The following is an 18,274-nucleotide window of genomic DNA, read 5'->3' as shown; positions in this document are numbered from 1 at the left end:
CCACCCGTTGCACGTATCACTATGATTTTTGGTGGAGACGTCTATCATGACAGGACGCACCTAACGCTCCAGAACCCATGTTCTAAACACAGCGCCACCACCTGGTGGAAATGTATATAGCCGTAACTTCCTTCCACATGGTCGGATCTGCCCCAAATTTTTTCTGGTGGTCTGGGGTACACTCTGGTCTATGACTGTGTGTGTACATACCGTATAGCGCCACCAACAGGCAGAGATGTACATCTGCCGTAACTTCCTGATTCGTGGTCAGATTGTCTTGAATTTTTTTTGGTGTTGGGTCAATCTCTAGTTTGTTATACTGTGTATACATAGACTTTATAGCGCCACCAACTGGTTGAAATGTATATCTGCCGTAACTTCCTTCCACATGGAAGGAAAATCAGTCTGTGTACATATAGCGCCACCAACTGTTTGAATTGTATAACTCCATTCTATATGGTCTGATCTTTTTTCTATGGTGGCACAGACAAGACATGACCATGTACCCACCTTAGACTGTATAGCGCCACCAACCTCTGGAAAAGTAGAACTACATTTTACATGGTCTGTCTGTCCCAAGACTTTTAGAGTTGTGACATCAAACAGGACATGACCACATACCCACCTCTGAAAGAGTTGTCAATATCTGTCATAACACCCTGCCACACAGTCAATTATGGACACAATTATGCTGACATTCGTCATTATACATCCTTCTATGCTGTTCATCCTCCACATGGGTCATAGGTGTGCTGGAACCAATCCCAGCTATATTTTGATGTGCCATGCTGGTGGACTTCACGATTGCTGGTTGGGTCCTTGGTCTGTGAAGCATCTCTGTGGTCCACCCAGGGTCCAAGTGGGTGGAGTGTTTTGCAGGATAGCAGCAGAGACCGAGTTGACATTGTAGATTGTCTAAACTATGAATGAACACGTGTGGGGTTATGTACTAAACATGCAGAAATGACAAAAGCAGTTATGTCAAGCCAATTTATTTGATATAGTGCCAATTCTAATCATCATATGGAAGTTATCTAGAAAGAGAACCAACTGAACCCCACACGAGCAAGCACTTGGCAACGGAGGCAAGGAAAAACTCTTTGAGAAACCTTGGACAGAACCCAGGCTCTATGGGGCGGCCGTCTGTCTCGACCGGTTGGGTTGAGAGGGATGACTGAGAGATGGTAGGTAGACAGTGGTGAAGAAAGGACAGAGGGTTAAGAATGGGTGGAGGAAAGGATCAGCAGTTGCAGTCCCACGATGACCAGTTCCCGGAATCGCCAGTATCCTATCCAGTCAGCAATGGGTGGATGTCAAGGTGCAACGGTGGGAGCTCCTCTGGAAGCAGCCTGCATTCACTACAGGTCAGAGAAAGAGTGAAAGCAAATGCGTTAGTAAACTTGCTATGATCATATAAAAAGTCAAAGAAGACAGCATGAGGAAGGTTTTTTGTACTACAAGTACCATGGCATTCTATGTATTATTTTAGTAGCACAAGCACAAGGCCCCCATACATTTTGGTTAACAGGTTAACAATTTTCCCCTGCATAACATAAACTCATGTAAGATTCTGTGTCCCATTAAGCATAGTGGAGGTGTTTCCAACTTCCAGCTAATTAAAGCTACTTTGTCAAAAAGAAAGTGTTTATGTGACTGGCAACATTTCAAGATGTATTTTACCTACAAAGCAAAGTTTAACTTGTCGTCTGGAGCCCAGTTTACGTATCGGGAGAAATCACAAGAGTATAATGTCAAGTGGCAAAAAAGGCAAGTGTTTCACACATGAACAGAATTTGACCAATATGAAAAGTGAAAAAAGCTCCATATCTTACCACATGCAGCTCTTGTCAGAGGACACTCACACCGTCAGAGGGGTCTTGTCCTGTTGATGAAAACTCACATGCATGCAAACCACTACATTGCCATTATAATAGTTGGTATGATGCACTTATGGGATTAGTTTTACTTCTATGCTATTCTACTGCTACTATGTTAAATCTACGCATGTACTTCTACTGCTACTTTGTTAACATACGCATGCACTTCTACAGCTACTATGTTAACATACGCATGCACTTCTACAGCTACTATGTTAACATACGCATGGAGTTCTACTGCTACTATGTTTAATATAAAGATTGTGCGTGGAACTGAAGACAGGCGGCAACTAGAAAGACAAGAGCAGAGGTTAGTCACAATATACATTCACATATTTACATGTTTACATGTTTACATATTTACATATTTACATATTTACATATTTACATATTTACATATTTACATATTTACATATTTACATTGCCCTCATTGTTTGCATTACCGTGTCTGGAAAAACGTATTTTTCGCCAGTGATTGACAAACACAATCCACCGTTCTCGGAAGAGTAAACTCGCGGATTGGAAAATGTCCACTGGTTAGAAAAATACCAACGTGTTCAGAAAAGTCTTAGTTTTAATCCCTTTGATTCTTAATTTTGGCCAGTGGTCGAATTTTGCGCCAGTGATTGACTAATACAAATTGGTTAGAAAAATAACTGTTGAAAAGGGTTTGAATCCCTTTAGTATTTAACTTTAAGGCAGACAGCCGGTAACTATCAAGACAAGAGGACAGGTGAGTGAGGCAGCACTGGGATCATTTCATCAGGTACTATTTATATATTTACATATTTACATATTTACATATTTACATATTTACATATTTACATATATACATATATACAATATGTATACTATTTAAAATATATGCAGATGTTACAATATTTACATGTTTACAATATTTACATGTTTACAATATTTACATGTTTACAATATTTTCATGTTTACAATATTTTCATGTTTACAATATTTTCATGTTTACAATATTTTCATGTTAATTTACTGGTTTGACAAAAGGAAAATACTCCCTATCCTAAAACCTAGAAACTGGGATCTTAATTATGACCAGTGATTATGACTAATACAATCCACCGTTCTCGTTGGGCAAGTAAACTCGTGGATTGCACATTGTCCACTGGTTGAACCTAAACCTATTTTACACTATACACTAGACCATAAGACTGCCAGAAGAACGCTGAAGTAGAATGTGTATGTGCGTGTGTGTGCGTTTTACATTTTGTGTCTAAAAGAGCACAAAATCCCTTCATGATCACTGAAATAAGTGGGCATCACAACTGATTCTACATCAAAGTGTGATGTTTTGACATATACGTGGTCAATTAGTGTACCCTTTTCTGTGGTAGGATGTTTGACTGACTGGCTGAACCCTTTCCTAGCCATGAATGTGCTGATAGTGGAAGATTTTAACAAATTTTCATTAAAATCTCCCAGTACCACAATGCTGGCGTACTTCTGGTGCAACCAATCCAGCAGCGTGCCAAGGTGACCTTGAAACAACGCCATTGGATAGGAGGGTGGTCGATACACAACTGCTATTAACACACTGGGTGAGGAGCAGTTCACCAGTAAAACTTCCAAGTTGAAGTTTGGGGCGGAGACAACACTACAGTGCAGGTGGTCTGCAATGTACATGCCAACTCCGCCATGCTGTTGCCCTTGTAATTCTACCAAAGCAGGGTTACTGCTGGAGTAAGACAAACATCGTGGTTGGCTATGAAAATGATACCCAGGAATGGTTACACTCCTGGGTGTACATGCCGTTGGCAGCCACGTTTCTGTCACAGCGATGCAGTTAGGCTGCAGGTGCTGTGTACATGCTGCCAAATCTGACGCATGTGTTGTCAAATTTTGGACATTCATCACATACATTGTGAGATGTGGTGGTTGTGCATTTGTTTGTGTTGGTTCACTTTCTGTCAAAAATGCTGGCATCCTACCTACAGCATTCTTAATGGCATCGTTACAGTAAATTTTTTTGGCATTAAACTTTTCAATAATCAAACCGTCTAAGGCCGTGACTCGACTCAATGCGACATACGCCTGCCCTGCGGAAAACACCCTGTCTAGAGACACAACTACATTGCTCACGGTAACACCCTGGACTTTATGTACCGTGCAAGCCCAAGCGAGCTTCAGAGGGAACTGGCGACGCATGCCACCACTTTTTGTTACTTTTTCTTCCTCTGGCAGAATAAATGTACTGTCTTTTAGCGTGACGGACTCATTAGTAGTTTGTGCGCGTCTTTGTTTACCTACTTTGGCATCATCAAACTTTATATAGATCCTACTCGGAAATGTGTCATCCTTTTGGAAAAGAACCTCAGAGACAGTGCCACTAACCCCGTTAACTAAGCCGTCGTCAATATCAATGTTTTTGCAAAGCATTACACGTGCATCTTTAGCGATGTGCAGAGTTTCCTCTAAACACGTGTTGTAAACTTTGCTGTGGTGCCCTACTTTTCTTTCTAAGTTACCGGATTTTTTGTTTTGGCTGAAATCCTCAGCTTTTATCGTCGTGTACTCCGGACAGATCCTGAAAAGCTGTTTTAGATTGTACTCGTTGACTTGTTGATTGGTTGGAAACACATGTAACGCAGAGCTGACCTCACCTGTTTCGCGCTGTTTCAAAAGTTCTATGTCTGTTTCCAACAACGCCGCGCCTTTTGGATGTTTGCGTAGTCTATTTAGCAATGCAGCAAACTGATTATCTTTTTGCCGGACTATCGTTGTCAGTTCGACAACACTGAAAAGATTTGTCCACAAGTTGAAAGTGGCGTCTTCGACATAGAGAGGCTTTCCTTTGACTGGCGGTAACTGGTAAAAATCACCGACGGCGATGATGCTGACGTTGCCAAATGCAGCATAGTCACCGGTTTGCTTAATTTGTCGGAGCCTACCATGAATGTACGTCAACAACTTGTGATCAACCATCGATATTTCATCGATAATCAAAATTTGGAGGTCCGCGAACTTGGCACGCAAGGAATTCACCGTTTCCTCACCCAGTGGTGTGTAAGGCAAACGGGTATCCTTGCCGATGCTCAATGTGCTGTGTATTGTTGTGGCATTCAAATTGTAAGCAGCAATCCCTGTTGGTGCAGCTAGACAGACAGAAATATTGTCCGGTTGCCGACACGTTGTTGACAACAACCTGGTAGCCTCATATTGGATGGCTTTAATTAGGTGGCTTTTTCCTGTCCCGGCACCGCCTGTGATGAATAAGTGCAATGGCTCGGGTTTTCTCCCACCTATTTTATCAAGGCACCACTGTCGAATTTTGTAAAAAATGTCCATTTGAGTATTATTTAGGGAGCGGATCAATGCCAAGCCATCATTTCGACTCATTGACTTTTGCTTTTGTAAGTTTAGAGCGGTTCTATTTTCATTTGCCAAGTCAGGTATTACTTCTGCCTCGTCTTCGACCAACTGCTGTTTTTTCCGGCGTTCTTCTTCGCACTGCAGCCTTTCCAATTCTTGTTCTGGACACAGCAGACACCACGCATCCTCAGCAACACCGCTGTGATCAATAGATCTTTGGATGCTGTCCAGTTCATCCCCGTCGTTGTCGAAATGTTGTTTATTTGTTTCCACTATGGATCGAACAGAATGCATCGACCCATCATTTAATCGGACCGCACCATTGTCATAAAACTCTTCAAATGTTGGGCAGTTGGCAGGTCTTAACTGCAAATCCACCCGGTATGGCAGATACAACTGCAAAAGGCTACGATAATACAACTCGGGGTTTTTGGTTTCTGAAAAGCGCGCAGAGCGTACTACGGCAGGTTTGGTCCGTGTACGTTTTGTCACATGTCCGTAGTTGTTTTTAAGTTCTATTTTGGACGCCGACCTTTCGTTTTTGCTAATGATGCGGTATTCCGAAGCAAATTGTGCCAAGCACATGTCATTAAACGTGTCGTCGTTTGGTCTGTTTTTATAACGGTCGACAATGCTGGTCATCCACATGTCTTCCGTTGTTAATTCGGCCGATGCAGCTTTTTGACGCAAAACACTCACAGGCAAACTCATTTTGACCACATTGTCCCCTGTTGGAACAAAAACTACTTTGCGCGAGCATTCTTTAAGATGCATATTTGTCACCCGGTAAACGGCCTCTTGTGCACACACGTCTCTATTGTGCAAGTACACACTGCCAAGGCTTTTTAAAGCATCTTTGGCACTGACGTTTGCCTGTTTGGATGCTTCTTTCTGGGCATTACTCAGCAGCAATCCAATCTCCCTCTCAGCTTTAGAAATATACGAGATTATGTAAACCACGCACGCATACGCATCAACGACATACTGGATGTCCATATTAGCATTCCAGCATTTAAGCAGAGGTTTGCTGTATGGATTGATCCAAACCTCATTGATTTGACGCTTCACTATCACTTCCGTACGACGACCCAAGCGGCGGTGTGCGGCCTCAAAAGTATTTTGGGTTATACCGAGACTATGGAACAAATGTTCCACACTTTGATATGCGTGGTTCTCGTCAGCCAGGGCTGTTTTAATGGATTTTATGATTTCCGACGCCTCTTCTGCTTTCATGTTTGCGGCATTTTGGGACGCTTTAGGACATGTGCATGTTTTAACTCCGGTTGATTGGCTAACCTGACAAGTGCATGTTTTTTGTCCCTGTCCGTCTAACTGATGGCTAATAAATGTTCGTCCTGACACGGGTTTGGGAAAACCGAAACGACACACTGTGTTTTTCTTCTTGCACGTTTTAGAGTGTCTCTTTGAATGCTGCTGGACGGAAGACACTGTCTCTGTCAATCCTTCATCCTGTGTCTGCAATTCACAAGTAACATATCTATCAATAAAATTTGTGACTTCTTCATCTGAGTTCACTTCAATACGTGGGGCATTCTCGACCCAGAACAAACAATGTACATGTGGGGAACCACGCTGCTGAAATTCCACCCGGTAAAAATAGTCGACTACTTTGCCAATCGGTTGGCTCGAAGACATTATCACCTCTCTGAGAAAGACATGCCACCGGAAATCAAACATCCGTGCAGCAGTCACAGGATTCCGTCTCAACAAATCACACCTGTCCGCCCACTCCAACTCTGCAGCCGTTTGCGTTCGGCCCTCTTGCCTCAAAACACAGTCTAACAAGTTTTGCCACCGTAAATCAGCAGACGAAAAAGAGCAAAACCACGTGGGAACACCAAGCTGACGCACACAGGCCAAAATATCGCGCTGCGTACTCTGCCAAAAGGCTGGAGTGCCTCTGATGGGCTTCAGAAAACGATAGCCCTGGTCACATTCCAACAATGTCTTTAACGACTCATCGTTGGTCAACAAATCTTTGGCCATTTTTGCCACCAAACCAGCAATTCCTTTGCGTAAGGCAATGGAAATGCTCGACACCACCTGCAGAAGTTCACACAAATACTGAGCATAGAATATGTATTCCACATTCTGCCCAAACCGCTTATCAGCATGCATGATACGATTATTGAAATATCGAGACGCCGTCAGCCTATATTGTCGAGTGTCATGAAACGTGAAACGGCCACGTGGAAACAACACTGGGAAACATCTAGCTTCATTTGAATGGTCAGAAAGCAACCTCACAGGATTATTGCCTTCTGCCGGAGCCACATTCAATATATTGTTGTAATACTGATCTAGCGCTTCCTGACCAATGTCTACTGGCATCAAACATGTGTCCTGAAACATGCAGTGCTGCTGTCTATCGTGGAGAAGCTCATCTTCTGCATCTAGAGGCGGTGTGACATCTACTGCAGGAACACTGTCCTCCACCTGAGAGGCATCAGGTTCCCTACAAAAGTCATTGACCCACTCCTCGTTGTACTCTATATCTTCATAATGCACATTTGACTCTTTTAAATATCTCAAGGCTTCTCGAATGTGCATGCTGTCAACAAAATGGTACTCGTAGTGTCCTTTGTAAGTTAACTTTCTTTTGAGCTTGACACGGAGCATAGAGCCTTCCATATTGGACCGTGGCAACAAATTTGTCGTTTCTACAACATTGGCCGGAACACAAGTCACAGGCCCGTGGACACCATTTTGCCCCCCTTTAGGCAGTGCAAGCATTTTCATGAAGGGGATATTTAGTGCAATTAAATGCTGCTCTAAACTGTTCAGACAATCCAGCTCAGGAGGAATCGGGTCCACCCCCAAATTATTTGACACACATTCAGGTGGGAATTCCCCTTTGCTTATCTTGTAATGGCAAGTGTAGCAAATCCACAGCTGCCCTCTACCAGACTCCACCAACAAACAAGGCACCGTGCACTCTGCACTACATTTGTGTAAATAATCCTCACTAATGCACGTGTTCACAAGAGAAGCACTTGCACTTTTGCTGTAATGCTCTCTGTCACACTGCAGGACCTGATGTTTAAACATCAACCTATGGCACACACAGCAGACAAACTGGGGCCCATTCTTCACTTTCTCTAAAAAATTCTCTACAACAACATCAAATTCTTCCTCTCGCAACTTTGCAGCATGCCTTCGTGCCTTCACATCTGCCATTACACGCATTTTGTGCTCCAAGTTACTGTGATACTTCTCTATACCGGCAAGTTTGACAATGGCCCGGTGCCTTATATCTACTTTATACTTTTGGACACTCTGCGCCTTGACTCTGTCCCTGTGCAAGCTGTCACTTTTATACTTTTGGATGCTACGTGTCTTGACTCTGTCCCTGTGCAAGCTGTCACTTTTATACTTTTGGATGCTACGTGTCTTGACTCTGTCCCTGTGCAAGCTGTCCCTTCTATACTTTGTGATGCTAGATGTTTTAACTATGTTTTGATGCACTACATCGCTTCTATATTTTGCTACACTCCTTGACTTCATTCTCTGCCTAAAGACAGCTTGTTCTTTGTATTTTTTTACACTCATTGTTATCTTCTTCTCCCTTTCCAACATTTCGGCTGCATATTTGGATCTGTGGGCCAGTGACCTCTTCTTTTTAAAATATTTGGATGGGCTTATAAGTGGAACCAGGGCCTGATGTTTTTCTTTGCCTGTTTCAACAACATCATTCAAACCAACTGCTACTTCACTATCGGCGCAAATTACTTGATGCCGATGTGACCTGGTACCATACTGACCGACCTGAGCTGTACTATTCTGACAAATGCCAAAGCAACTTCCTAACTGACCCTCATTGACACATGTCACACACTCGTAGTGATTACCACTCGAGTTGTCCAAATAAATCCCACGACTGGATTCTGACGAACTATATCTCAACCAACGACCACCGTAAAAAGTGAAGATATTTATTCCTAAGCTATCCGCTGCTGCCTGAATTTCCACCTCAGTTGCCCAGCTATTGACATATTTCATTTTGGAAACACTAATATATTCTGCCAAACAACTGTACTCACTCCTGAGAAGCTTCTCGTAATCTTCACAGTGCTTTTCCATATGTTTAACCACATGGAGTCTAATTTTCCTGTGATTTTTCTGTGTGCCACTCACCGCTTGTGATATGGCACGGAAAAAACAGTTGCCATCAGCAACAATGCTCTCCTTTTTACATGGCGTTCCTAGGGGTCCAACACGCAAAGTGATAGGCACAATGTTGACCTCACAATCAATGTTCAAAAGTTGGCAGACAACCTGGCAGTCCACTCGAGGCACTGGACAAAAATCATGCTGTGTGGTAACGACACTGACTACTTCAACATCAGATGTACTTGTACTTGAAATGTCAGCCATTTTTAACTTTTTGGAAACATCAGACATCGCCAAGTGACGTTTTCTATCAGACAAAACAGTCACAGCAACACCAGCTATCTCAAAAAGTTTCTCTGTTCCACCAAACCCTGCAGCCAAATTGCTAATGTGATTAGCAAGGTCATCGAGACTACCAAAAGACAGAACAACACTGGTTCCATCACTGCAAACCATGCCATTACAGCTGCGCGAGTGTGAATCTACCAGACAATACTGACCAGCATCACAAATGATGGCACAACTACTTTGGCAAACTGTAAGAATGCACGTGCTGTACTTACCAAACATTGTTTGCAAACCATCATGCAAAGTGACATGAATCCCGTTTTCAATATAATAGCCAGAAACTACATTCACATCACCTGAAGCATAATCATTCTTCATACAAAACTTAAATTTGTGTCCAGCAATCACCTCCTGTTTGGGCAATTCTGTGGCACACAAAAAATGTGATGCGTGACAAATTACGCCACGTTCCCTAAGAGTGGTATACAACTGATCGCCTTCAACAACAGCCATGTCAAGATCAGCAGTATCCCACAACAAGACATTTTTTACACTGTGTAAAGCAGTGGCACATAAGGCAATCGCCATACATTGTGTTCCTGCATACTTAAACCTTGTATTGCCTTGATGAAATGACCCTTTGACCACCTTTTGTAACCCACCCGTTGGTACCTCCACTGGTGACAGTGAAGATACTTCTTCCCTACCTTTTGTTGCAACTGCACAGTCAACAGCTTGGGCAGCCCTGGGTGTGCGTCGCATACGGAAACCCTTCTTTCGTGGCATCTAAAAGAAAACAATGAAATCAATGTCAGTTCACACGCCATGTACTTAAGCTTCTAAATGCTCTTTCCCATGCTCTCTGGTTACCCCGTGTGTGCGTGGGTTTTCTCCGTGCCCCCCCATTGGCGATGCCATATTGTCCATAGGCAAGAAAGTGGGTGTGAATGGTTGTCTATATGTGCCCTGTGATTGGCTAGCAACCAGGATGTACCCCTCCTCTCGCCCGAATACAACTGGGATAGACTCCAGCAGCAGCAGAAAATGAATGAACATATCCATACATTTTACGTACTGCCTATCCTCACGGGTCGCGGGCATGCTGGAGCCTACCCCAGCTATATTCAGGCGAGAGGTGGACTACATCCCGGTCACCAGCAAAACACAGGGCGCATAGACAACCATTCACAGTCACATTCATGGCCACAGACAATATGGAGTGTGTGTGTGTGGGGTGGGGGTCAAATGAAAGTGAGTATAAATGGTTGTCTCTATGTGCCCTGTGATTGGTTGACAACCAGGATGTACCCGCCTCTCGTCTGAATACAAATGGGATAGACTCCTGCAGCAGCGGTAGAAAATGAATGAATAAATCCATTTATTTTCTGTGCTGCTTAACCTCACAAGGGTCGTGGGCATGCTGGAGCCTACCCCAGCTGTATTCTGGCAAGAGGTGGACTACACCCTGGTCACCAGCCACGCATGGGTCAGAGACAACCATTAACAGTCACATTAATGCCTATGGACAATTTGGAGTCGCCAGTGGGGGGGGGTACACGGAGAAACACACGCACAGAATACATGCAAACTCCACACAGAGATAAAATGATAAATCAAACTTTGTCAATAAATACAACTATTATGCAGAAAACAACATAAATAAATAAACACTAGCTGTGTGTTTTACTGCAAGAGCACTATCTTCCCCCACCCCCTTCATATTGTGTGCGTTTGAGTGGGCACATGCACACTTGGGTGTGGCCCTTTGGCTGAATGACGGGATTAATCATTGGAAACAAGAAAAATGAAGAAAACGTCAGGTGGACGTCTTCTCCTCCGCAACGCGGTAGTGGTTTAGATGAATGACAGGGTTAAAATCATTGGAAACAGAGAAAGCTAAAAAAGTTGAAAACCTACGGTGCGGTGGCTTCTCCACACAAGCAAATCCCAGGTGCTTAATGGTGCTTTTATGGTAGCTACCTTCATTTAGCACAGGTCACAAAATCGTTACCTTTAGGTGTAAAATACTCCCATACTTTTAACATCCGTGAGAATTTATTTTCTCCCCGCCGGCTGCGATAAGATGGCGCGGGGGGGGGGGGGGGGGGGCGACCGCCATTTTGTGGCCTGTGGCATCAACGACGCCATTAACGACGACGCCATTTCGGGGCCTTTGTCATCAGTGCCGCCAATTTGCCCGCTAACGGCTCGTTTAAGGTGCGGCAACAACGAATATAATTTTCGCTATACAGCGTTAAGCTCCGACCGTTCGTGTATCCTGAACAAGCGGCCTACGTGCAGCACCGCCGAATATAACTTGAGCTATATTGAGTTAAGTTCGGACCGTTAGTGTATCCCAAACATGCAGTTACCTTGCGGCTACACCAACGACAACATACAAATACATAAAATTATACACATGTGGAGAAAAAGCCGAAGAAAAAACAAAATGGAGTTAAGCTCCAACCGGACGTGCATTCCTGCGATGGGGATCATTCTTACAAATGAATATATTTCAGTTTACTAAGTCTATTAAATAAAAAACTCACCTCTATGTCAGCAGATGAAGTCCAACACAATGGAAAACTGCAGTTTCCGTCGAATGTAGGTCCTGTAGGTCTGAATGTAGGTCTTTGTCTTTGTCTTTGTCTGAGGCAATGCAAAATGCGTTCTCTCGAAAAGTTTTCTGTTCGGTCGAGCAGAAAAGAGGGGGAGGTGGGCACGCGCAGCAGCTTTTATAGCACCATGCACCACACCGTTGAAGAACTGACCAATCGTAGCTCACAAAACCAATCTGTCAGGCTCCGCCTTTGGATAATTGACCAATCGTAAGTCACCAAACAAACAACCTATCAGCGATCGTCTGATTGAATGTAATGTGAAAGTTGGGCGGGTTATTATTTTTTAAATTGACCAATCCTGCCTCACTCACCTATCAATCGATCAGCTATTGGCGGAATGAATGTAATTTGAAATTGGGCGAATTAAACCAAACCATGTTTACGTGGACGAACTGAGGGAAAACTCACCAATGGCATTGCATGCTCACTGTATAAATAAGCTGCAAGTGCAACTATCGCCATAACGATGGCAATGCGAGGAAAAGGATTAACCGAGTCCTTGGCGGCTTACTCCGACAACGCGGCATGAAGCGCATCCCGCATTCCAACATCTCCGCCCACGACTTGCTTGCCGGCGGTTGCCATGTCAACGAGAGGGGAATTGAGACGCTCTATCTCAACTTCCGCCGAGAAAACGCTGCAAATCTGCAGTGGATTCACCACAACGGCTCTTTTAAGAGCCAACCACTTTTCCATAAAGAGCAAAATGTTCCAATGCATTCCACACACTGCAACGCACTGCTTCAGAATAAAACGTAAACAAATGGTTGTCGAATGGATCTGACCGATTAGAATGATGTACAAAATACTACACTCAGAAAATGACCCAGAGCCTTATTAAATATAACATAATAAAGTTTACTAACTTAGTAAATCCTCTGAAAATCATTTAATCGCTTACATAAATAAATGCTTAAGTCCAGCGCTTAAGCTTGGTGACGTAGACCGTCATGACGTGCCCCCTTCGCGTCCAAAGGGGTGGAGTTATGAGAGGTCTATGGCGCAGTTTCCGGCAGCACAACACCAGCGAAGGTATCAAGACACGGCAAGCACGGCAAGTTATATGGACGACAATACATCGGTAAGTAGAGCACTTGCAATTTTTAAACTAATACCGACCCCGTCTTCCTTCAACTACGCTGGGTGTTGTTTTTTTAATGTCACCGCTATTCTGTTGTGCGTAAGCTAACTTTAGCTATGTTTGCTAGCCACCGAATTGCTCAGCTAACATGGCTCGTTGGGCGAACATACTTTAACAGGTAACGGACCATCGAACCGGAAAAGTTAAGCTTTTAACCGCGCTCTCTTTGTGTGTACGCCGTGTTTTGCTTAGTTTTACTTTGTTTTTGTAACATGACGTGATGTCGATATGCTCCGACGGGAAGCTCTTGTGGGAACAGCCGAGGTACTTCCGGAGCTCATTACAAATGGAATACAAGAGTATTCAACATTCGCTTTCTACCGCTCACCCCCACGAAGGTCGCGGGGGGTGCTGGAGTCTACTTAGAATTAAATTTGCATGTTTTTGGAATGTGGGAGGAAACCGGAGTACCCGGAGAAAACCCACGCATGCACGGGGAGAACATGCAAACTCCACACAGAGATGGGCAAAAGTATTCATTCAAATTATTTATTCATGGTTTTATATACAAAATATTTATTCGAATTATGAATTACTGCATGTTTTCCTGTAATTATATTTGGAGATATAATTAATATCAATGTGCATTTTTGGCAGGCGAGTGATTAGCGTGCAGACCTCACAGCTAAAAGATGCCAGTTCAATTCCACACTCGGCCATCTCTGTGTGGAGTTTGCATGTTCTCCCCGTGCATGCGTGGGTTTTCTCCTTCTTCAGAACTGTGGATTTAAAACGCAATCCAAAAACTATGTACATGAAATTAGACAGCACTTTTAAAAACAAACCATCCTAACACTGTTTATGCTCCTTTTTAAGGTGGCGGCCCGTGGCCTGGCAATGTAGGCGCTGCACATTGGAGGATACTTCAAAAGGGGAGCTTCTCAAGCATTACCAAGTCAAGCACCGTATTTATGGTTGTGGCTGTAAGTACCTTGTCTTCATTTAAGATGTCCTTGTTCCCTTAAAACATGGAACAGTGGTGAAGTGGTATTCTTCCCCGCTATCCTCCAGGAGCAGAACCAAAACCAACTAATCACCAATTAAAGAAGAGAGACAGCCCAGTCATTAAGGACTTGATGTGCTGAACTTTTGCACATAGAGGAACATACGACATACAAATGAGCATCAGTGACATGAAGCTCAGGTGGCCTACCTTGTTTAATGTCTCACAGGTGAGTATTTGGATTTTTTGTGTCAAACACATTATGGACTGTAAACAACTACTGTATGTTTCACAGTTATACGTAAGTATGCACTTCTGTTTTTGTTGTCACTGATTCTTTTGTCTCTTCTTTCATATGCCTCTTTCAGGAGAGGAAGGTGCCAGAAGGGAGACGAAAGGACACCAAAACTGATGTCCTTGTTTCCAGCGAAGAAAAACGTTGTCAGAGCAAGAATTCAAGCACAGACGAACATTCTACTTCAGGTATTAAAACCATCCTCCACCTATTCAATTTGTACGTTACCTGCAATAGTCATCATTCCACCTGTCTTATTCACATTTCTCTCCATTCTCTGTTCACATCATACAGCTAACATTTATCTCTCCCTCCTATTTATTACTCATCCTTTCCTCCAGTCTTTCTAAAAGGAACTATACGTATGTACGAAGGACACAAAATATTGCACAATATGTCTGTCGTCAGCAAATAAGAAAACATGTTAATTTGAAATAAAGATCTGACAACAAGCCTTCTGCAGGTGCACAGCGCACAGACACAATGTCAGGGCGGTGAAAGTAAAATAATAACACGCACAGCACCTGACTGACATGACCGCTGCTTTTAGTTACTGTGACTGAGAGTAAGAAGCAAAATACTCGTCCATCCTACCTGCTTAAGCTACACAAGCCTGAATAGATATCACTGTGACAACAGATACTGCCGCTTCATTCCTGCTGCTAGTTGCAATACAGATATTTTTATTTCACTCCAGCAACAGCCACAATAGCCACAATCTTACATACAGCCACTTGAACAGTTTTTGGTTTTTCTTCCTTAGTTTTCTGTGCCTCAATCTCTCACATCCTTTGCACACCGCACCACAATATCCAGTTATATTCACGCGCCTGGAAAAATTTTAGGTCTGAGTTTTTTTTGCTGCCATCACTACTTACAAACTTCCCTCTCATGTAATTTCTATAGAAATGTTTGAGACTTAAGTTTTTCTAGTAAATCAAAGCACTGCTTCAATGTGTAGTGTTGCTTTTTGTTACTTTAAACACTTTCTGTTTGGCAGATGGAATCCAACATGAGCAAACAAGGGACGTTGTCATCCGATGCCTTATTGACCGTCTTGCAGGAGATGCTAGTGCCCTTTTCCAGGACTTTGAGGTTGGTATACTACTGTACTTTTTATGCTTTTCAAGGTTTTAAAATTTTAGCAAATGTAATCTCAAATGCACAGCTGCAGTACAGTTGTTTTTTCTTTACTGCACACAAAGATGGAGCTGCTTTTTGTATGCCATAAAGCAACTGTGGACAACAAAAGACAGTACGTGCTACTTCTCTTGTGACGTGCAAGTTGAACGTGAACTCCTAACAGCTGTCTTTACAATGTCTGCAGGATGCCGGGGATGGACCAACCAGCATTCAAGAAAAGATGGCATAGTGATTGAGGGCGGCACCGTCCACAGCACTCTTGGGGATCTTAGCCATGCCTGCTACTATCTGATGGGACTGCCGTATGCACGAGACCTGCGGTTCCCCAAGACCCCGTCATCCAGTTTTATGGTGTTCCAGAAAGTACTGCTGGATCTGGATTTATGGAAACCTTTCAAAGACTTCAAAAACTGAAGAATTACCTCCCTGTATGTTTTTGGTGGCAGCAACACAGCGGTCAAGTGGTTAGCACACAGACCTAACAGCTAGGAGACCAGGGTTCAATTCCACCCTCGGCCATCTCTGTGTTGAATTTGCATGTTCTCCCCGTGCATGTGTGAATGTGGGTACTCCAGTTTCCTCCCACATTCCAAAAACAAGCTGTTAATTGGCAACTCCAAAATTGTCCATAGGTATGAATGTAAACATACACATTAACTTTCTTTATTGTCATTGCACAATAACACAGCAGTGAAATTGCCACTGAAATGTTGTTGCCTGGCTCCCGTAATGTGAATGGTTGTTTATCTATATGTGCCCTGTGATTGGCTGGCCACCAGTCCAGGGTGTACCCCGCCTCTCGCCCGTAGACAGCTGGGATAGGCTCCAGCACTTGTGAGGACAAAGCGGTAGAAAATGAATGAATGTTGTTGGTGGCCACTATTCAAAACGATGCTTTCTGAGTGATTTTTTGTTAGTGAGGTTTACCTGTCCTAAGTATAGAAGTTTCATGTGTTAATGTTTATTAAAGTGTCTTAATGTCATGATAATGTCATTCTTTCTGCATTTCAGCCATGTGCTGCATCAATTTCTGCCAGATGCTCATATGCTCATTTTGATGTTGATGTACCCTGAGGTTATATAATTCTAATGGAGATTTCTCAGACTATGTCCAATAATGATGGCGAGATGACACCCCGTGAGGCTTCGAACCATTTCAATCAACTGTATCTTCACGCCGCAAGTCCCTACCGCACGGTCCGATCGTCGCGAAATTTTTTATGGCGGTTCGGGGCATCGGACGGGACGTGACCGCGCACCCGCCTCGCCGCCGCTGTCGCCCCCTCCTGGTGGAAAATTGCAAGTGCCGTGACTCCCTTACCGCTTATTCGCTCGCGGCGGTTTTTCGTACGGCGCGTCCGCGCGCCCGTCCGGTCGCGCGCGCGACCCCGACCCGCGCGTACCCCCGACCCGCGCGTACCCCCGAGCGCGTCGGGGTGCTCGAGCCCGCTCATCACTGCTTGCAGTTTTAATTAGGGCTCGAGCACTGACCAGTGCGAAAGCCCTATTGTAATCGTTCCGTTTATTATTAGGGCTCGAGCACTGACCAGTGCGAAAGCCCTATTGTAATCGTTCCGTTTTTTATTAGGGCTCGAGCACTGACCAGTGCGAAAGCCCTATTGTAATCGTTCCGTTTATTATTATTATTATTATTATTCTGCCAACCGTCGGCCTTTTTGAGGGCCTCAACATGCCCGAAAACTCACCAAATTTGGCGAGCGCATCAGGTCTGGCGAAAAATTTTATATTTTATGGGTTTCAAATATCATGTTCCAAAATTGGCTCTCTAGCGCCACCTTGAATTTTAAAAAAAATTAGCCCCCGACACCAGTTTCACCTATCGTCACGAAACTCGGTGGAGACGTCTATCGTGACAGGCCGGACCAAAAAGTCTCAAGAACCCATATTGGAAAACGAACAGGAAGTCGGCCATTTTGGATGGCGGCGGCCGTTTTTGGGCCAGAAGTTGGGGTCGTATCTCGACGAACTCCTCCTAGGGGGTTTGACCGAATGAGTCCGTTGTAGCATCAACGGACACTAGACGGATGGCCGACGTTAAATTGCGAAGGATTTTGGGATATTCCATACGATGTGGGCGTGGCACGCCCCCAAATTTTGCCCATTTTCAAATGTCCGGCCCTTGCACGCTGAGCGTAACTGTAGACGTGAATAACTTGGCCCCACGTGGTCAGATCTTCATCATACTTGGTACATGTGATCATGGCCCCGCCCCGAAGGTCCCCGTAGGTCACTTCCTGATTTCGTCGCAGCGCCACCTATTGGCGACAGGCTAAAGGCGTGTCATCTACATGAGGCCTTTTCTGCCAGGAGATTCATCAGCTGAACATCAGGGTCACAAGGTCACTGCCTGACAGCCTGGTGAAGCCTGTTGATGGACCATGATGCAGGAAAAGCGAACGTGGTGGGCGTGGCCTGGCGGCGAATGCTCAGACCTCGCCATTTACATAGAAAAGGTCATCATTCGCCCGCAAAAGGTCG

At 44.0% G+C, this 18,274-nt stretch overlaps 1 protein-coding gene and 1 long non-coding RNA gene across 3 annotated transcripts; one reads left to right on the top strand and one right to left on the bottom strand.

The window, feature by feature from the left end:
* Positions 1–976: 976 nt before the first annotated feature.
* Positions 977–14,065, bottom strand: LOC131129731 (uncharacterized). Its single transcript, XR_013625218.1, has 5 exons — positions 12,662–14,065; positions 12,182–12,318; positions 10,340–10,418; positions 1,833–2,167; positions 977–1,358 (listed from the first exon to the last, which is right to left on the bottom strand). It is a non-coding gene; the product is annotated as an uncharacterized LOC131129731 (long non-coding RNA).
* Positions 13,185–16,758, top strand: LOC144894583 (uncharacterized). Of its 2 annotated transcripts, XM_078787852.1 has the most exons (7): positions 13,185–13,334; positions 14,211–14,317; positions 14,406–14,566; positions 14,706–14,820; positions 15,633–15,727; positions 15,838–15,887; positions 15,960–16,758. In XM_078787852.1, the coding sequence occupies exons 3-7, from the start codon at positions 14,513–14,515 to the stop codon at positions 16,009–16,011; spliced, it is 366 nt and encodes a 121-aa protein (XP_078643978.1). In that variant the 5' UTR covers positions 13,185–13,334; positions 14,211–14,317; positions 14,406–14,512; the 3' UTR covers positions 16,012–16,758. The 2 variants fall into 2 exon arrangements, with proteins under 2 accessions (XP_078643978.1, XP_078643979.1); XM_078787853.1 differs by lacking the exon at positions 15,838–15,887.
* The last annotated feature ends 1,516 nt before the right edge of the window (positions 16,759–18,274 follow it).

Source organism: Doryrhamphus excisus, linkage group LG21 (assembly GCF_037039965.1).
Source record: "Doryrhamphus excisus strain RoL-2023G ecotype Guam linkage group LG21, RoL_Dexc_Guam_v1.1, whole genome shotgun sequence".
Classification (NCBI taxonomy): Eukaryota; Metazoa; Chordata; class Actinopteri; order Syngnathiformes; family Syngnathidae; genus Doryrhamphus; species Doryrhamphus excisus.
Note: the sequence above shows the minus strand (reverse complement) of the source record. Positions and strands in the feature narration are given on the sequence as shown.